This window comes from Rhinoraja longicauda, chromosome 16 (genome assembly GCF_053455715.1).
Source record: "Rhinoraja longicauda isolate Sanriku21f chromosome 16, sRhiLon1.1, whole genome shotgun sequence".
Taxonomy (NCBI): Eukaryota; Metazoa; Chordata; class Chondrichthyes; order Rajiformes; family Arhynchobatidae; genus Rhinoraja; species Rhinoraja longicauda.
Window position 1 is genome coordinate 37,458,772 of NC_135968.1, and position 22,047 is coordinate 37,480,818.

A 22,047-nucleotide genomic window follows, 5' to 3' on the forward strand; every position below is an offset into this window, starting at 1 on the left:
CCAAGCAGGAAGGCTGTTAAACTGTGACGAAGAGTTTATCCATTCCATTCTCACATCAGTCTGGACAAGTGCGGTTTTAAATTGCAGGTGACAAGAACACTTGCTGGATAGCGGTGGGATCTTCATTCCAGCATGCAGATCAGGGTCTGATTGCTTCAATAAGAGCTCAGTGTTACTCGCCTTTGAGGCGTGAACTGGATGTCGTGCCACTAGAGCAGTGCATCCACGGACTGCACTGAGAGCCAGCAGAGTAGAGGCAAGGTAGACCTATTGCATTTATTTGAGGACTTCTTCAGGAGAGAACCTCTGAACTTTGCACCCTTCCTCCCAAGTTGTCCTGCGGACGTGGTAAAGTTATGACCTTTCATCCACTTATCTTGTTTCTTTAAGTTTTGGCTCTGAACTTAACCTGCCTAATTACAACAGTGACCAGTTGCCCATTTTTCCCATTTGAGCCCATTTGCTTCTTATCTGCTACTTTCACAAGAATTTCACACGTTAGAGTTGGTGTTCATGTCGATGTCATGTTCAAACCTGGCCTTTTGCTCTTTCCACGTATTTTTTGGAACTTTGCTGCAATTAGCCCGCGTGGTACCAACTACTTGATGACCAATCCTTAAACTCTTTGGTGACCAGCAGTATTCTGAGTTCTATTGTCTTCTTGTAAATGTCTTGAAGCATTAGATATCAACTAGACCAAGTGGACCCGTTGGGCCCAAACTTCTCCTGCATTGGTGCAGCACCCTCTCCTCTCCACTCCTCTCTTCCCCCACCCTCCCCTCATCCTCCTCCCTCCCCCTTCCCCTTCCCCTCCACCCCCACTCCATCCCCCTCAACCCCGTTATCCTCCCTCCCTCTCCCCTCCCTCCCTAGGAGATAGATTTAAACTTTAAATTTAAACTGTGAATAACTTTAAAAATATAACACCGATTTCAATGAAACTTCTTCCATTAGCACCAAAGGGATGACGGTGAGTAAGGTGAGCCTAAAATTGTTGCGCTATCATGTACCGTTTTGGCTCTAGTTCAGGAACAAACAAACAAACAAACGAGAGTTTTAGTATTTGGATGATGGGAATTTACTCCAAAATGGTTACAAAGGGATGTAGCTCTCACCACCGAGCTGAAAGCACATTCTGCACATAGCTCTTCTGCCTTCAACTATTTTCCTGCTTAGTTTTGGTTCCAGTTATAAAGACATAAAGGATTCATGAATATTGGTTGTAATAGGAATGAATTATTGCCATCTCGATGAAGTTTAAAGGCCTGACGGCAATGAGAGAGTGTAGTTAGAATTGAGATGCAACATCTTTAAGATGGAAGCTCCAAGAACTAAAAGGGAAATATGAAAGGAAATAAATCCCAATGTGCAAGTGGTGCAGCTATCAATACTCGACCCACCTAGTTACATCATTGTTTTGGAGTTCGTACTAAAGGAAGAGTAAGTGTTACATTTTGTGTTCTGCAGAAACAATGCAGTCCTGGGCTCTGACCACTTTCCAGCTGCAGAGCGAAGAATTGACCAAATACTTCTCCCAGAAAGCTGTGAAAATATCAGCTTGCCAATAATTTCCTGATCCACTTCAAAGTGGATTATGTGGGTACTCAAAATAATTGCTGATAGAGAGATACAGCACGGAATGGGTGATGTTTTGGGTCGAGACTGAAGAAGGGTCTCGACCCAAGAGAAGGAATGGGTGATGTTTCAGGTCAAGACCCTTCTTCAGTATCGACCCAAAACGTCACCCATTCCTTCTCTCCCGAGATGCTGCCTGTTCTGCTGAGTTACTCCAGCATTTTGTGTCTATCTTCGATTTAGACCAGCATCTGCAATTCTTTTCCTACACATTCCTAGTCATAAGCGATGTTGTTTCTGCTGCAAGGAATACTTTTTATTGCATCCTAACATATGTTTAAACAAAGTGTATTAAGTGTATTTTAAGTGCATGTTTACAACCTGATGGGCTAACCCTCTGACCAGTTATTAAACTTTCACAAGACAGATTTTTTCAGACGCTCGTGATAATTGTTGAAAAAATACCAAAATATTTGATGGAATGATGGAAATAATTAATACAGCTATATTTGCTATATTTTATAACTTTATAAATAAATTTGACATGTACGTTCATTGGATTTCTGGCCTGCGTGTGATAATTTCCATCTAACGGGTGTGCGTGTGAGAGCATTGCATAAGGCTGTCATTAATTCAGTTGAGGTCATTGTTAATCAGCAGCTCTGCCAACAGAGAAAGTAACCAGGCAAAGAACTTGGATCAGAAGGAATAGAGTGAATTAAAACAGATCCCAAAACTGTAATGTAAGCTCTTATGACAAATGTAGTCCTTGCACTGAAATAATGTGGTTCTTGCATTCCTTTGAAACCTGAACCACGGGGCAACGCTAATTTGAGATTATTAACATGAAAATTGTAAAGATAGTCTTAACAGAAAAGATTATTTTAAATTGGCGATACAAATCACTGTGTATATTGTAAGAAAAGTTTGGGGAACTCTGTCCAAATGCTTGGAATTTGTGCAAATGTGTTGAAATTGCTGTCAATTGAATGCTGTCTCATGGAGCTACACACTGCTGCATTGTAATATGGTGAAGAGCTGATGGGACACATGTGTCTTTACTAGCATTTAACTAGCATGCCAGTTTCATGCACAAAATGGTACTTTGCCAAGATGGACATGGACTGTGGCTAACAATCTAATTCGGTTCTTAATTTACTGTGTTCAGAAAAGACACATTAAAGATGTAACATGAAAGCCATCTGTGAACTACCAAATAATATTGATTATATCTTTAAGGCTAATGACTTGTTATTCAAGGGTTTCCATCCTTGGAAGTCTGTCATTCAAAACAATGGCTATCCCACTTCTGTGAAACATCTTTCCCTGGATGTAATTCCTGGGAAAGATTTCTGCCTGCGCGTGATATATGAGAGGATGTTTTAATAGTTGTAAAATATTTTAACTACAATGTGACCTACTTATAATTTAATGTGACATGTAATATACTGTTAGCTCATGGCAGAATATTTTTTATTTTAATTTGTCCATTGCAGTGGAATTACGTGCAACTCCTTTCCCTCCTTATAAGCATGTGCATATGTATGCATACATTTTCAAGTGTTTCTTTTCAAAAGGCTTTCTAATAATGGTTCTCTCACAAATAGTGTTTCATTATGTGAGCGGCACGGTGGCGCAGCGGTAGAGTTGCTGCCTTACAGCGAATGCAGCGCCGGAGACTCGGGTTCGATCCTGACTACGGGCGCCGTCTGTACGGAGTTTGTACGTTCTCCCCGTGACCTGCGTGGGTTTTCTCCGAGATCTTTGGTTTCCTCCCACACTCCAAAGACGTAAAGGGCGGCACGGTAGCGTAGCGGTAGAGTTGCTGCTTTACAGCGAATGCAGCGCCGGAGACTCAGGTTCGATCTTGACTACGGGTGCTGCACTGTAAGGAGTTTGTACGTTCTCCCCGTGACCTGCGTGGGTTTTCTCCGAGATCTTCGGTTTCCTCCCACACTCCAAAGACGCACAGGTATGTAGGTTAATTGGCTGGGTAAATGTAAAAATTGTCCCTAGTGGGTGTAGGATAGTGTTAATGTACGGGGATCGCTGGGCGGCACGGACTTGGTGGGCCGAAAAGGCCTGTTTCCGGCTGTATATATATGATGATATGATGATGACGTACAGGTTTGTAGGTTAATTGGCTGGGCAAATGTAAAAATTGTCCCTAGTGGGTGTAGGATAATGTTAGTGTGCGGGGATCACTGGGCGGCGCGGACCCGGTGGGCTGAAGGGCCTGTTTCTACGCTGTATCTCTAAATCTAAATCTAAATCTAAATTATAACATTCCTTCTTGAAAAGCACCTTCCCCCTCTCTGTTTATACGCTTTTTGTAGAGTTTCCAAAGAAGGTATCATGGCAGGAGGAGAGTTTTACTTCATTCACATGCATAGGGCCCTTTTGAGAATGTGTAATTTCTAAGCACAACAGACAAGTAGCATTCAACCTGATCACAATGATAGGCACGCTACTGGTTATAAGTGATTACGGGAGTGCATGTAGCAAATGTGAGATTATTACGTAAAATACACATTCTGTGATTATTTTTTTGTTTGTAACTAGTTATGGCATACAAACATTTGTAATCTTATTGACCATTGTAAATCCAGTACATGATTTGTCAAGCATTGTCCAAAATGTAACAGACCACTTTTCATTCACAGTTCACAAATGATTGTATTACAAAGTAAACATCACGAATATCGTGGTTGACTGAGCACATTATTAAAAAAAAACTTTGCTAATGCAGTCTGCTAGTTCTATTAGTACCGTTTTTTTATCCCAGAACAAAATGATGCGCAGAATATTTGTATTGTGTATGGTCTTGTTACAATTTGTTTACTACATGCTTGACTGTAAGTGTTGCTACCACGGTGACTTAAGATATAAGGACCAGAAATGAATGATTCCTGCTAGTCAATGAACTTTAACTGGAACTACACTTGAATGGCAATAATCTGCTCCTGTAATTGCTGTGGAAAAGGAAAATCCTCCAGAGATTTTACATCTAATCATTTATTTATAAATCTGTAGATAGCAGGCTGCAGAATGCGCAACAGGGGTCAACTTTGTGCTCAAAACCATTGTCTACTGTTTACATTTCACAGCAGTTTTTACAGTAGCTGCAACCTACATGATCAGCTGGGTACTTTAATTCGCAGGGTTCTGATCTGCACATCATTGCTTTGGACAGACCTACTTCATTAAGGATGCTTCAAGAGGCCATTCCCCTCAGCATTAGCTGAAATATGCATGTTTTTCCATCTCATTAATTCAGTCTACATACAATTAATTTCTGCCTATTAATAAACCCCTAGGTGTTAGTGACAGCTATCTAACCTGACCAAACCAAGTGAGCTCTGAGTTACATACAGTGCATTCAGAAAGTATTCAGACCCCTTCACTTTTTCCACATTTTGCTCCGTTACAGGCTTATTTTAAAATGGATTAAATTCTTTTTTTTATCATCAATCTACACACAATACCCCATAATAAAAAAGTGAAAACAGGTGTTTAGAAATTTTTGCAAAGTAATTAAAAAGAAATAACTGAAATATCACATTTACATAAGTATTCAGACCCTTTGCTATGACATTAAAAATAAAGTTTATTGTCATCCTGTTTCCATTGATTATCCTTGAGATGTTTCTATAACTTGACTGGAGTCCACCAGTGGTAAATTAAATTGATTGGACATGATTTGGAAAGGCACACACCTGTCTATATAAGGTCCCACAGCTAACAGTGCATGTCAGAGCAAAAACCAAGCCATGAAGACGAAGGAATTGTCCATCGACCTCCGAGACAGGATTGTGTCGAGACACAGATCAGGGGAAGGGTATAAAACAATTTCTGCAGCATTGCAGATCCCGAAGAGCACAGTGGCCTCCTTCATTCTTAAATGGAAGAACTTTGGGACCATCAGGACTCTTCATAGAGCTGGCCGCCCGGCTAAACTGAGCTATTGGGGGAGAAGGGCCTTGGTCAGGGAGGTGACCAAGAACCCGATGGTCACTCTGACTGAGCTCCAGAGTTCCTCTGTGAAGTTGGGAGAATTTTCCAGAAGAACAACTATATCTGCAGCACTCCACCAATCAGGCCTTTATGGTAGAGTGGCCAGACGGAAGCCACTCCTCAGTAAAAGGCACATGACAGCCCGCTTGGTGTTTGCCAAAAAGCACCTAAAGGACTCTCAGACCATGAGAAACAAGATTCTCTGGTCTGATGAAACCAAGATTGAACTCTTTGGCCTGAATGCCAAGCGTCACGTCAGGAGGAAACCAGGCACCACTCATCACCTGGCCATTACCATTCCTATGGTGAAGCATGGTGGTGGCAGCATCATGCTGTGGGGAGGCTTTTCAGCAGCATGAACTGGGAGACTAGTCAGGATCGAGGGAAAGATGAACGGAGCAAAGTACAGAGAGATCCTTGATGAAAACCTGCTCCAGAGCATTCTGGACCTCAGACTGGGGCGGAGGTTCACCTTCCAACAGGACAATGACCCTAAGCACACAGCCAAGACAACGCAGGAGTGGCTTCATGACAAGTCTGTGAATGTCCTTGAGTGGCCCAGCCAGAGTCTGGACTTGAACCCGAACGAACATCTCTGGAGGGACCTGAAAATAGCTGTGAATCGATGCTCCTCATTCAACCTGACAGAGCTTGAGAGGATCTACAGAGAAGAATGGGAGAAATTACCCAAATACAGGTGTGCCAAGCTTGTAGCGTCATACCCAAGAAGACTTGAGGCTGTAATCACTGCCAAAGGTGCCTCAACAAAGTACTGAGTAAAGGGTCTGAATACTTATATAAATGTGATATTTCAGTTATTTATTTTTAATTACTTTGCAAAAATTTCTAAACATCTGTTTTTGCTTTTTTATCATGGGGTATTATGTGTAGATTGATGATAAAAAAAAAGAATTTAATCCATTTAAAAAAAGGCTGTAACATAGCAAAATGTGGAAAAAGTAAAGGGGTCTGAATACTTTCTGAATGCACTGTATGGTTGAATTTCAAGTTCCAAAGAGGTGTTGAATTTCAAAACTGTCCTCAAAAGGTTTCGGGAACTTTGTGATATTAGAATTAAAAGACAACAGCATATTTAGCTGCGGTTGAAAAAATAAGTCAGTGGTTTTAAATCATTTACTTTACATACAGAAACAGATGTTAGTAATCATAACTGGATTTTTTAAATCTCTGTGGGTAAACTTGAGTGAGTCTGCATTGAGGAATATATTTCAATACCATACTTTCAAAAAGAAAACATGATTGAACTATTTTTGCACAAGTATATTGGTTGTTTATTTAATAGTTCTTTATAGTACATTGACCTCTAGTCAGTATGCTAATGTCAATATATATTTAGCTTACCAAAATTACAGTTGTTAAATGAACCTTTTAACATAATGCAGCTGTGAGACCAAAAGAAATGGCCGTGACAAGATACCACAAGGCCGTTCCACATCATTGTTGCTGTGATATAAACAGATTCATTCAAAAATGTGAAATGTTGGTGACTATTAGTGTTATATGCAGATAACATGAAATATCAGTCATGGGTGGTTACTGATAAATATGTATTATTTATAAAACAGTATAAACCAATTCATATAAAAAGGAGCACTTAAAGAGTTGAGATTATTTATTAATGAGGTAAGGCACAAGTTAATGGAATTGCAATACAATTCGCCTGTGCTTAACATGTGGTCAGTATACTAATGTATGTATTTAGTGGAAGTAAATGATATGATTGCAAGCTTGCTGGTGTTTATAACATGTTTTGAATTCAGGATCAAAACAGAGTTCTGTTTGCTGGGCTATTCACCCTGTCAGTGATGGAACGCCTGCTAACATGGGTGCACACCAATGAAGGCCGCTCCCGCATTACAGCATTGGGTAATTGAAATTCGTCCACACACAGTTCACAAATAATGACCCTAAAATTTGAGAAACAGGATAAAATTCACTCTCACGTGAAAAAAAAGTCAATAAATAAACAGCATTTTTTTTTTCAAGTTGCATCTCATGTCGCGAGCACAGACGACACAACCTTGTGTTCCAAAAAAAATTGCCATACTAGTGCCTTTAAGTGCCATTTTCACTAGAATGCCTGCTATGCTGTAATTCTCTAGGAACACAATACCTCTCTCCTCCCAAAAGATAGCAGGGGTGTGTGGTGGTGGTGGTTGGGGGGTGGGGGGGTGGGGGGGGGGGGGGAAATAAGGAGAGGAGGGGTCACTTGTCAGTGACTGCCTGTGTGCCTCATTAAAGGTTCATTCATTCCACTCTCATTTCTAATACCAATTTTATAGATAGAAAACTTTCATTTCTATTGTGACATTGTTTTACTGTTTACATCAGTCCACAGTTAGCATGATTCCGCTGTGGTAATAATGAGCAGAGCAGGCTTGCAAAGGCAATTCAAATATTGTGATGTGGTCAACGAGACTGAAATTGCTCTATGTACATAGTTGTGTTATGTAGCCTGGAATTAAGAGTTGGAATAAACTCGTGTTGATCTATAACCAAGCCAATATTCTGTTTAACCAAAGTGTGCCATTGTAGAAAAATATTTTTTTGTAACTTTGGCAACTATGATTGGTGAGGAACCAGGTAACGCTGCAACAACAAGCTTTTTTGTTGCCTTGTGTTGCCTGAGATTTATTAAGTTAATCAATGACATGACACAGCTTGATACAAAGCCCTGTTTACATGGAGCTTTTTAATTCTAATTTGATCTAAATCAACCCTTAATTCCAATTTAAATGTACAATGTAAATGGTGCTTAATTCTGATTAAATCCGAGTTAAAAACATACTATTTCCTGAGGTGGGTTTAATGTAATTCTATCTAAATTCATTTTGTTGTGCACCCATGCAGATGGGTGTAAGTGAAGTGAACTCAGAATCTGCATGGTGTCCCATGGCGTCTTGTGATGTGACATTTAGGACTGAGCACTGTGCACTGAATTGTGCACTACTTCATGCAATGCGTCCATTTAATACAAATTGAAGACTTCTTTGTGCAAATGATAGTTAAGCTGCCATGTAAATGGAACAAATAGTAAACGTGGCCCGCATTAATTCTAAGCACACCGACACAAATTAGCTTGACCTCTGCCTTTATATAGGACTTATCATAAAGGTACACTGAGGATGACATCAACTTCAACAGTTGTGATCATGCACAGATTTCTTTTTTAAATCTTAATGTTTTTATCCATCTTTTATCAGCAATTAGTGAAATAAAGCAGTTACTGAGTTCAAACACAGGTTTGGTCTCCATTAATTGCAGGAAACACATTTACTGTTATTCTATTTCTTTTATCATAAAAATTATTAAATTGTCAATATTATTGAAAACTTTTACAAGAATCCCTATATTTGGTGACTGTTGACATCTACAAAGAAATGACATTTTGTTGTTTAAAGCTGTTTAAGCCTTATCGCATATTTGGATTACAATTATGAATTTGTCACAAAACAATCAGCTGTTTGACAATATTTAGGACTGCATGCAGAAACATTCGCAACATGTTAATATTATTCATTTCAGACTTAATTCTGAAGGCATGCCTAGAAGTAGATATATGTGGATGATTTATTATGGTCTCAAGGAGCAATGTCTATAAGTAATTATCTTTTACTGAACAACGAACTTGACACGTTGAATGCAACCAGTGTTGCCATGGTATAGAAAATAAACTTTCATATTAATCAGCAGTCAAGTATTGTAACTTGGTCTTCATAAATTATGAATTGTGTTCAAATCTCTCAGGGTTCATTGATAGAAAAAAATTAAGAGAAAATATAAGACAGCAAGTATTTGAATACATTTTCACTGGAATGCCCGGTATGCTGTAATTGTTTTTTTAATCATTAGGGAACTCTATTATTCATCTGCAATTTTGAAGATGACTCTTCAGATTTGGTTGTCAAATTGAAAAGTTGTGAAAGATTATTTCCGTGCAGTTGAAACCATTTTTGAAGTTCACAAATACCAAACTTGCTGAACAAATGTTATGACTTAATTCTGCAGGACAAGAGTGGCCTCATTTAGTTGCGAGCTCTGTGAATGCCAAGAGGAAATGACCACACCAGTGAAACACTGCATGACCTGGCTTCAGGCCTACTTCTGTGAACCATGGACAACGGGAAAGCTTCCTCTCCCTGCCTTTCATCATCCCATTTTTCAGCAAGGTGAGTTGCCGGCTAGTTTTGTTTGTGTGGCGATATTTAGATTTTGTATTATTTTTGACGTGCATTACATCCCTGCATTATTGACAGCAGCATAATGAAGCATTTTATCCTGTGTGAATTTGAGACATGGCACATAACATCAGCTATTTAGGAACGATAAGGTCTTTAACTGTTCCAAATGTTTCTGTTAGTTTTGGCAGGCGTTGCATATATTTTGGCCTGAGAGCTGAAAATGATGCAATCCTACTCCTGACATATGCAGCCTGAAAGGTCTGAATGTAAGCACATCTGAATTGCTGTAGAGTTTTCAATGAGCTTATTGTTGACCTGCATTGTACTATTGCCAATATCTGAGAGGTTCTTAAAGGGGAAATACATCTCGCTAACTTGTCATGCAATAATAATTTGAATGAATAAGTGTAAAAATAATAGTAATGTAAAAGAAATGCTTTGGTAATACTTTCTTAATTGCTCCTTATTACTCAGTTTCATTTCACGATTGCTGATTAGAGATGGCCCAATAGCAAACACTTTTAATCTGCATTCCTTGTTCATATGAAATGGCATAGCTCCAGTGACTTCATCCATTCGCAATGTTGTTCACAACCTACTGATCATATTATTTACATCAGTGGAATGTATATGGCTTTGTTTGATTGTGAGATTAAGAGAAAGATTCCCACGGTGTGCTGTCTTTCTAAATGCTTTGTGAATTCTCTTCGGTATTTGTCACGGTTGACACAACTCTTGACTCATCCTCTTGTTGATTATCCGACTCAGCGAATCCTAACTTAATTTCGCTCTTCCATATCAGCAATGGTTTATCTACCACTCCATACCTTCAGGAACAGACTGATTGCACCAAGATGCAGGTCAGTGCCAAAGTTGTCCTGGTTGGGTTTCTCCTGGGCCTGGCCAAACTGGCCATCCGCGACTCACGGCGCCAGGCGGAAGAGGGCTCTGCCCGAGCCAGCTGCCTACCCCTTTTCCGGGGTTATATCCGCGCCCGGGTGGTGTTGGAGAGGGACCACGTGCTGCCCACGGGCACCCTGGAGGATTTCCGGGACCGCTGGGCACCGCGGGGGATTGGATGTATCCTGGATGGGGATTGTAATATAATTGTATAATAGTTTCAATTGGTATATTTGTTTGTATAGTATTCTGGTGGTGGGTTCTGTTTTGGTTTTATTGTATTGTATATATTATTTTAATATTTGAATAAATATTTTTGATTAAAAAAAAAAAAAAATTTAAAAAAAGATGCAGGTCAGAACGCCACAGGAGATCCTTCTTCCCTGTGGCTGTCAAACTGTACAACTCCTCCCCCTTCTGTCATGGGGTAGACTGAGACTGACTCCCCCCTCCTCCGCCCTCCGCAAATCTATGCACATCCCCAATCCTTTCCACTCGTCACCTTTAATTTCACGTTGCATGTATCTTGTGTTTTATGACTGTTGGCAGATCAATTTCCCTCCTGGAATACATAAAGTTCTATCGTATCGTCTAACCTCACCATGATCTGAGGAGTAGGTTGAGGAGCTGTTCTTGGCTCTCTGTTACATGTTTTTGATTGAATTATTTGTGGATGTGGAGCCAATGTACACGTGAGTGGTTGAAGCTGGACTCTACCTCTCTATCCACTCTCTCCACCCTTCAACCATACTTGTCATCGACTGCATGTTTACCCCATCTCATCAAATGGCTGACAAATGGCCAATGAAAAGGAGGCCCCATTTTGAATTCATTTGCCATCTCCTTTCATGTTTCAACACCTGTTCCATTTCCTGGTGCGTTGAACTTGGCTGTCCTCAATCATTTTTGCAAATTTCCGTTAAGTTAAGTGATAGTTAGACCCCATATCTCCTTTATTAGAAAGCTCATTGGTTCAATGGTACTTTATTGCCACATGTACCGAGGTTTAGATTTTAGATTTAGATATAGAGATACAGCGCAGAAACAGGCCCTTCGGCCCACCGGGTCCGCGCCGCCCAGCGATCCCCGCACACTAACACGATCCTACACCCACTAGGGACAATTTTTACATTTGCCCAGCCAATTAACCTACAAACCTGTACGTCTTTGGAGTGAAAATCCAAAGACGTACAGTGAAAATTTATTTTTCTATGCAGTTCAGCACCTTAGAAATAGTGCACTGAAACAGTGTATAAGAGTCTCCTGGATTGGCGCCATTTTAAAGTCCCATTTGTTGTAAGTGCGGAGTTTCTTCACCTGACCATGAAGGCCCATAGTCTTGCTGGCGTTGCAGAGTCGGCCTGGTCAAGCGTAGTCATTGGTGTCCTCTACTGCTGCTCAACTATCCGTGCAGCTGCAGGTCGCGTCCAGTCCACGCGCTCTGCCTCCTGGAGCTTAAGTTTTTCCACTTCTGCAAGGTTGTTCACATTTGTCCTTGTGCTGCTGAAATTACTGTCCATGCTTTAATTACACCCAAAAGCACATGTTTGGAAATTGGTCCTGTGCCCCTCCCATCCTCTCCTTCTGTCACCTTCAGCCCATCTGAGATACCCCACTTCATATTCTACCACAGCCAGAATTCTACTTGCCCCTCACTCCTGTTCTCACAGACTTCCAATCTTCAAATGCGCAGTCGAGAAATATGGTGTTCGACATCTGCACAGCACCTCTACTCCTTATCTCGCGAACCACTCAGAGCCCGATACCTCACCAGAGGAATTTGAAATTCATTTAATACAGGGATACTGCCACCAATTAGTGTTTCATTAGATCTCAATGCGGAATGCCGAAGTGTGACTTTAAGGTGAATTGAACAATCTCTGATTTCAACATCTCATACCCTCCACTGCCTGATTGTATCTACTCTCACAATGAACAACTTCACTCTATTTAATTCCCCGTTAATTAAATGGCATTGCTATGGAAACCAAATGAGGCTGCGCTAGATTTGCCTCTTTCTCCAATGCACTGATGACTCCAATGGTGATGCTTCCCGCTCTCTCCCAGAACTGGGAGATTTATTATAATATCCAATATCTAATGGATTTATAAGTGTTGTCGCCAATATCTATCCTTCCCGCATCTCTCCACAATACATCTTTAGTTCTTCCCTTCCTCAGCTTCTTTATCTCCATTTCTGGAGATCATCTAGTAAATAATATTCAACCTTTCATAGCTGCTGTGACTGCACTTGGAACAACTCAAATTTCATTCCTTCAGTTTCTCTTTTGTTACGATTTCATCTTCCATTTCCCCCAATTCTGACGGGCCATTCTTTTTCTTCAAATCAACAACGTCTCCCCAAGGTTAACAGGACCTCAACCATATTAATTTCATTTCTCATGACCGCTCTCTCCCTTTCTCCACCTTTCCAGGAGATAGTTTTCCAATGTCTCCTACCCAGTGGGCTCCATCTTTACCAGGTTATCCACCAACATTTCCTAAACTTCAAGTGAAATGTTATCACCAAAATTCTTTACCCCTCACATGCATGTTTTAGCATTACAAAGGGATTGCTCCTTCCATAACCAAGTTAGCTTATTCATCACTGCCAGCACCCCTCCCTTCTCATAGCATCTGGAACTCCAGAGGTTGAGGGGAGACCTGATAGAAACATATAAAATGATGAGAGGGATAGATAGGGTAGACAGGCAGAACCTTTTAAATTCTGCCTGTCTACCTTATCTATGGAAATATCAAATACCAAAAGGAATAGTTTGAAAGAGAGAGGGCAAAATGTAAATGAGATGTGCTGGGCACGTTCTTTATACGGAGTGGTGCATGCCAGAAATGTACTGCTGGGGCTGGCTGTGGAGCCAGATACTTCAGTGGCATTTACGAGACTTTTAGATGGACTCATGGATATGTAGGGGAATAGCAGGATATGGATAATGTGCATCAAGTTTGGCACAGAAATTGCAGGCCGAAGAGCCTGTTCCTGTGCTGCACTGTGCAAGAAGGAACTGCAGATGCTGATTTAGACCGAAGATAGACAAAAAATGCTGGAGTAAATCAGCGGGACAGGCAGCATCTCTGGAGAGAAGGAATGGATGATGTTTCGGGTCGAGACCCTTCTTCAGACTCCTGTGCTGTACTGTTCTATGCTCTATCTTTATCTCCAGCTTCAGGAAAGAAAATATCTGCCCTAACCCCATATCTTCCCTGTTGCCCTTTCCATACCTCCCTGCTTTATTCGAATTATAGAACCTGTTCATCTCCAACTTAAAAAAACATATATTTTGAAATTATATTTTAATCCTTCATGAAGTTAAGTTAGGAGATTCCTGTCATTTATTTGATTGCTGTGGGAACGTTCTGTGTCTGCTTATTAGCTGTTGTGGTTCCCATATATAAATTATATTTCGGAAGAGTTTCATGGGCTGCAGCCAACTTTGGAGTCTACTATACTTGTAAAAAAGAGCTAGACAAATGAAAATTATTTCCGCGTCACCAGAAGATTAAACTCAATTTATAATAACCTTTCTTTGACAAATGATATGCAGCAACAATTAGTATTACCAAAATGTTCTGTTCAAATTTACTGATTAAGTCAAGAGCATTATTCAAAACCACATTACAAATGTGAATAATGAGGAAGTCCTTTTGAGAACTTGTTAGCTGTTTATATGAATAATGATTGTTTTTGATTCTTTGTATAAATTAAAGAAATCAGTTGGACCACTGTGCCCAATTAGAATCTGTTAAAACATGTAAAGACTGCTCTGCATTTCTTCCTTGGTTGCCTATTCGAACAGGAGATCAGCAAGTAAAGTCATGCCAATTTTGCTTTCAAAGTTGTCACAAAGAAAGTTGAAAAGTTCAAGCTTTTTGCCTTGTTTTTTTTTTGAGCTTTTCCATGAACTTGCACATTCAAATTATCCTAACTGGTTCTAATTATGGGTGTTATTATGCAGTGATTATCCCTCTACATGGAGAAGCGCAGGAAGGGAAAATGAGTTGCAAACAGCCAGTCCTCGTAAGCTTTAGTGTCAGTCAGAAGGTTGTTCAAAGGTGCGGAAGCAGGTGATTGGGAAGAGCTGAAGGCTGCTGGCGTGTGCAGCCTCTTGAGTTGACAGCAATGAGTTTGAGGCTTGGGTTGCTCAGATAGCTACACGACCGAGAGAGCACGGTGGTGCTTAATTCTGTCGAGCGGCTGCCTCAAAAAGGCAACCAATATCATCAAAGACCTACATCACTTTGGCCACACTTTCATTTCACTACTGCCAGCAGGAAGAAGGTACATGAACGGGAAAACCGTTACCATCAGGTTCAAAAACGGCTTCTTCTCAGCAACCAGCAGGCTCTTGGACACTGCACAGCACCAACCTCAGCAACTATGATCTTCTGTGGACTATTTTATTTGATTGCTCTACGGACTCAGCTTTGCCCTATTATGTTTACCTGGTATTACAGTTATTCATTCATTATATCCTTGATTATTATATACTCATCTTTGTGTTATTGTGTTTATAGGCCTGTTATGCTGCAGCAAGTGGGAATTTCATTGTTCCAATGCCATTACATATGACATTTAAACACCCTGAACTCTCTCTTGAGTTTGTTCAATAACTAAAACTTTTCCATTTTTTATGCAATTATTGGGGCAGATCCTGCTGACCCTCGCCAATCTCCCCTCCTTCAACCCATCTAGCAGATTCACTCCCCTTGGTCATCCACGCACGCATCCTGCTTGTACTTCCCTCTGCATGGGAAGGAACTGCAGATGCCAGTTTACACCCAAGAGAGACACAAAATGCCGGAGTAACTCAGCGGGTCAGACAGCATCTCTGGAGAAAAGGAATAGCTGACATTTTGGGCCGAGACCCTTCTTCAGACTGTCAGGGGAGAGGGGAACTTACCCATCCCCCTCCTCCCCCCCCCCCCTCCACCATTGACTCTGCCAATCTCTGCCTCTCCACTGCCACCAGCAAGCTGGGGCCATTACCTCACCCGAGTTCTAGGCTCGGCTCCTTTTGTTTTGTAAGTTTTGGAAGCTGTACTTCCCTCTGGATGGGTGAGGTCCTGATATCACTGGCATTGGCTGGTGAGGGGCTCCTGTACCCCAAATTCCCTGACAGTCTTGGGGAGTCTATGGATCTGATGTTGGAGTTCTGGTGGCTGTAACAACTGAAGTTGCATTAAATTGTTCTTGTATCTCTGATACGGCACCAGGGAATCCTAGGTGTTCTCTTCCATAAAACATAGCAAGTTAATTTGCAGTTGGAGCAAATAATGAGGAACACAAATGGAATGGAAAGCTTTGTTAATGGGGGAGTTAAGGGAAGTGTACAGAATGCTGATGAGACCACACCTGGACTACTGCATATTTTTGGGAGGATGTTTCTCCCAGCAGGGGGAATCTAGAATGAGGGGAAATTGTTTCTGGGTTAGTGGTTGCATTTTAAAGATGCAGAACAGGAGGGATGCCATCTCTTGGAGTATCATGAATCTCGAAGAGGTGGAAAGGCTGAGTCGTTGAATATTTTAAAGCCCAATGTAGACAGATTTTTGGACTATTGGGAAACTGAGTGTTATAGGGAACAGGAGTGGAAACAAAAATCTCATCATCCATAATCTTATTGAATGATGAAGCTCGCTTGAAAATTGCACCTCCAATTTCAGGTGTTTCTAGCTGGCACAATTTAAAACTCAAAAGCGATTTAAAACCTTTAAGGTTTAAGCAAAATAACATTTTTAAAGAAGAAAGAAAAGCTTCCCCATTTGCACTAGATTATAATTAACGAGATGCTGGATTCTTCACCGTTTCTTTTTTTTTCTTTTTTCTTTTTTTTAAATTTTTAAATTTTTTTAAAGCATATGTACAAATAATAATAAACGACAAACTGGTTATAGAGTTCTTACATAGCTTCAATTTTAAATTTTTAAAGAAAAAATAAAGATGAAAAGAGACTGAAAAAAAAAGGCTATAAACTAATAGAGAGAAAGCAAAGAAAAAAGAGAATTGCAAACATAAAGATTATGGGGATAGATCCGGGAGTTAATGAGTATATTTGTACATCCAACCCTAAACTCAAGTTTTAACTTTAGTTTTAAATTTTAGTTTTGTGACAAACCCATTTACTTTTTTAAAAATTCAATAAATGGAGACCATATTTTAAAAAATAGATCTGGTTTGTCAATTAAGGCAAACCTTATTTTTTCCAAATGCAAGGTCTCGGTCATTTCCGTAATCCACATTTTAATTGTGGGGGGTTACTGTTTTTTTCCAAAATGTAAGTATTAATTTTTTCGCAGTTATTAAACTGTAGAAGTTATTAAAGAAGAAAGAAAAACTTCACCGTTTGCACTAGATTACAATTGACGAGATGCTGGATTCTGCGCCGTTTCTAACTTGGCACGGGATCGGAGGGGGCGATTTGTACTGTTGGAGATTTTCAACAAGACTGGACATCACTACAGGATGCCAAGTGGAGTCAAACAGTGCAGCAAATTGACTGAATCAGCCTTCCAAATGTGCCAGCAAGTCCCCAACTTCCACATTGCAGACGTCAAGCGCTGCAGTCCATCACAGTGGTTTCAACTTTGTCATTTTCAACCAAAGCTGCAGGCAAGAATCAGAAAAAGGCGGCCCAATATTTTGCTGCAAAAATCCCAGCTTCAGGAGTTGAAGACTTTCATAACCGACTCACAATGTGCCGCGAGTGAACCCAGAAAAACGTTTTGCGGCATTCGGGTGGTTTTCTTTTCATGTTGGCGACTGTTAATTACTTCCATTTTGATTCATTGTTTCTTGGGAACTTCATGATTGGTGGTTCTCATTCCTGCGCACGGTTTGATTGATATTCTCTGGAGCAGCTCTGCCGTGATTTGTTGTTGTTTTCTGAAGAAGAGATTTGAGCCAATTGAGTCCACATCTGACAAGTCAATTTGTAAGTGTCAGGGACAAACGTGTGTGCTGGCAGAATGTCCATGGTTGTCTTTATGTTTCTGTTTTAAATTGATTAGGCAAACATTTTCTGGTTAAGACCACTGGACTAAAACCATGGTTTGGGACATATAAGACTCTGGTCTGCATAAGACAGGAGCACAGAAATTAGAGTTTTTAGTTTGTCGTCAATGTTTAATAACCACAAATTTACATCAGCAGATATTAACAAAAATTCAGCACATATGTTTTTTCCATTTTTCAGTATACTTATAGTGTACGATAATATATTGTATTGTTGAAGACTGTGTTGTATTGTATAAAATATATTAGCACAGTGAATTATCTCAAATACAAATATTTGTGTTCCTTTAGACGGCACCACCACATGACCTTACATAACATGCTCTTGAGAATTTCTAATGATTATTATAAATATGATATGGATATCCGACTTTATTTGGCACAAAACTGTGGAAAACTGAAAAAAAAAATCTTTCTTTGCCATACTTCCCTCTTGCAGTTCCTTGAACAACAACTTCTATTTTTGACTATCTGAAATCATTTGGCACAAAGATCTTGGACTGCTTTAGTGAAACTATGAAGGAAATCATGCTTCATTTTTGGACTGAGTGTTGACTAAGGATGAGAAATATTCTCAAGGCCTGGTCACTGTCTCCAGATTCAGGGACAGTTTCTTCCCAGCTGTTATCAGGCAACTGAATCATCCTACCACATTCCAAGGAGCAATACTGAACTACTATCTACCTCATTGGTGACCCTCGGACTATCCTTGTTTTGACTTTGCTGGCTTTACCTTGCACTGAACATTATTCCCTTCTCTACGTTGGATCTATACGTTGTATATGGCTTGATTGTAATCGTGTCTTAAACATAGAAACATTAAAAATAGGTGCAGGAGGAGGCCATTTGGCCCTTCGAGCCAGCACCGCCATTCATTGTGATCATGGCTGATCATCTCCAATCAGTAACCTGTGCCTGCCTTCTCCCCATATCCCTTGATTCCACTAGCCCTTAGAGCTCTATCTAACTCTCTTTTAAATTCATTCTTGTCTTTACGCTGACTGGATAGCATGCAGTAAAATCTTTTCACTGTACCTTTATACATGTAAACTAAACTGAAACTGTAAACTGAAACTGAAATTGTCCCAGATTATCCAGGGTGCACAGATGAACTACCACCAGTTGAGAGTTGTTCACGGTATGTTCCGAAGCTTCAGATATTGTTCATCATTTTTTGAGGTTCTTTCCACATTTGTTTCCAGACATTTTTGAAATAGTGATCATCAAGGAAGAAATATTGAAATGCTAATAAAACTATGAGGCTCACTGTGCTGACAGTCAAAACTCATCCAGGTGCTCCCAATATCAGTTTTCCTCTTGCCCTTCGCCACCTTTTGATCCTTGTGGTGGTCTCCGATCACCCACAACAGTCTCTCCTATCTCACTAAACCCTCTTGCACAGACCTGTATTCTGCTTCTTTAGGAGCTGTCCCCCTCCGTTGAATAGCTGTCCGGTGCTTCTGTTGTTCCATTCCTGATGGTCTAGTTTCCTCTTCTTCGATCTTCCTGCATCCATTATACTAGCTTTCCCACCCTTGCTCTTCACCCTCCTGCTGACATCAGTTCTCCTATTTCAGCGGATTTGCATCCTTCAACATGGACACCCTGTGCTAGAACCCCCACCATTTCACAGATGGCATCCAATGCTTCACCGTTGGCTACGTTTCGCATAATATAATAATAATAATAATAATAATAAGCATTTATTTTATATAGCGCCTTATCAGGTGCTCAAAGCGCTTTACATAAACAATCATAACATAAAAACAAACAGACAAACTATCCTAACGGAAAAGCGGCGAATAAACAACGCCAGCGTCCTCTCACATCAGGGTCCGGCAGTAGACAACAAAAAGCACAGGACACACAGATACAATTTTTACACAAACAGCCATCACAGTGATTGCTCTAGGCACACCCTCACTGTGATGGAAGGCAAAGTCTTATCTCCTCCTCATTCTTCTCCTGTGGTGCCACGAGGTGATCGAGGCTCCCAACTTTTTGAAGCCCCCACCGGGCGATGGAAAGTCCCAGGGCCGAGCCGAGCAGGCCGATGAAAGTCCTGAGCCCCCACTGGGCGATGGAAAGTCCCAGGGCCGAGCCGAGCAGGCCGATGAAAGTCCTGAGCCCCCACCGGGCGATGGAAAGTGCTGTGGCCGGGCCACGCAGGGCGATGAAGGGCCTGCGAGCGGGTCGATCGTACCTCGCGCTTCGGGGCGGTCGATGCTGCTACGGCTGGAGCTCCCAAAAACCGGTCGCCAGCCAGGGACCTGCGAGCTCCCGATGTTGCGGTCTGCAGGGCCCACGGCCGAAGCCTCCGAGATGGTAAGTCCAGGCCCTGCGACCGGAGTCTTCAAGGTCGATCCCAGCTGGAGGCCGCCGACTCCACGATGTTAGGCCGTAGCGCGAACGGAGATACGACACGGTAAAGGTCGCATCTCCGTTGAGGAAGAGATTCGAAAAAAGGTTTCCCCCACCCCTCCACCACCCCCCCACATACACAGAGTTAAAAATAGAACAAAACGCACATTAAACGATGACAATAGACAAAAAAACAAAAAAAAGACAGAGAGACTGCCGGTGAGCCGCAGCTGCAGAACACAGCCACGCCCCTAACATAATGCGATGAATCTTCACAGACTGAGGCCATGAAAGAGCTATCTATCCTCTCATTAGCATGATCAAAGGCCTAATGCCCATTTTCAGTCAACTTCTGCGCTACTAATTTTTTACATTAACCAGGGAGATGCCAGGCTAACTCCAGCTGCTTTAGACATAAGATGTATCCTCTCTAAAATATTCCCTCCCATCTGTGATGGAGTATTGGGCATTTACGGAAACCAAATTCAAGGTGCAAGAATCTGCAATGGCCCAGCATTGATCGATCAATATTGGGATCTAGGCTCAGGCATCATTGGAGCTTTTTAATCCAGAAGGGAGTAAAATAAATAAAATTGAGCTATTTGAGGTCTATGGAAGGAGGGTTAGAGTTACAGGACTGGACAACCAAATGAGAAGTGGAATTCAAATAATAAACTGCCAGAAGAGCTCAACAGGTCAAACAGCATCCGTGGCTGAGGCAAATGGATGGTTGATATATTGGGACCCTGCATCAGGACTGTTCAGCACCCAAAGCTAAGAAATAGCATAACAATTTTTCCGAAACAACTTGTCTGAGCAAGTGTGCCATTCAAAGCAGAACAATCCACATAAATAAATAATCCAAAAACATGATCCAAAGCAGTGGAAAACATCAATTTAATCTCTGCATTTCCAGCGTATTTAATCTTCTTCTTCACAAAACTGCTCAACGTGGTTGGATTTCCAACTTCTGTATCGGAAAGATTATTTGACAACCAACTGGTCCATCATTAGAAATCTACGACTTTATGAATAATTCTCAATAAATCCTTGACTGACAATTGATCATTTCCAGCATTGCTGAAATACAAAAAATTGCAAATTGCACAATTGGCAAATCATTATATTGCAGCAAAGATTAATGATCGCAGGACTGCCAAGGATCACAGTATTCACACCAGTGCAGTCAACACAGTAATGGAGATAACAGCAACAAGAGGCAACAGGAAAAAATATGCTTGTAAGAAAGAAGTAACATACTAGGAGAGGCTAATGTGTTGCAAAGGCTTCTGGAGACAGATAGCTAATCGTTGTGCTGCAAATTCCTAATTTTAGCAAAAATATTATTTGTAGGTTAATTGATCACTGTACATTGCTCCTAATATGCCGATGAGTGGTAAAACATGGGAGATATTAAGAGTCAAGAGTATTTAATTGTCATATGCACTGGGAACTGAACAATTAGATTGTTACTTGCTGCAGCTTTACAGGGCTATTCATGTGATAACCCGACAATAATCTATAGCACAATAAATTAATAATCAGTAATACTCAGTAACATAATAGTGAAAAAAACAAATTACATGGTGCAACCAAAATAAAGTCCATAGTCGGTCATAGTTGATGAGGTTGGGTTGATGGCAGGGTTGTGCAGTGTTCTTCAAGAGTCTGAGAAGAAGCTGTTCTTGAACCTGGAGGTAATAGTCCTTGGGCTTCTGTACCTTCTTCCCAATGGTAGCAGCGAGATGAGAACATTGCCAGGGTCTTTGATGATATTAGCCCTCATTTTGAGGTAGTGCTTACTGTACATCCCGTTAATGGATTTGTTTATTTTTCTGCTTGTGTTCGTGCATTAATGCCTAGTATGTTGCACAGTCTCCTAGAAATTTTCTGCAATTTAGATATAATTTTTGTATAATTTGTGCATTCGTCTGAGTCCATGTGCCTGTGAAACTGCTGCAAGTA

At 40.8% G+C, this 22,047-nt stretch overlaps 1 protein-coding gene across 1 annotated transcript in view; it reads left to right on the top strand.

The window, feature by feature from the left end:
- Positions 1-22,047, top strand: part of LOC144600964 (methylated-DNA--protein-cysteine methyltransferase-like) — a 299,188-nt gene that overhangs the window by 172,535 nt on the left and 104,606 nt on the right. Inside the window, exon 4 of the mRNA XM_078412869.1 lies at positions 9,619-9,779. Within this exon, the coding sequence (XP_078268995.1) occupies positions 9,619-9,779 (161 nt within the window). The remainder of the gene's footprint in view (positions 1-9,618; positions 9,780-22,047) is intronic.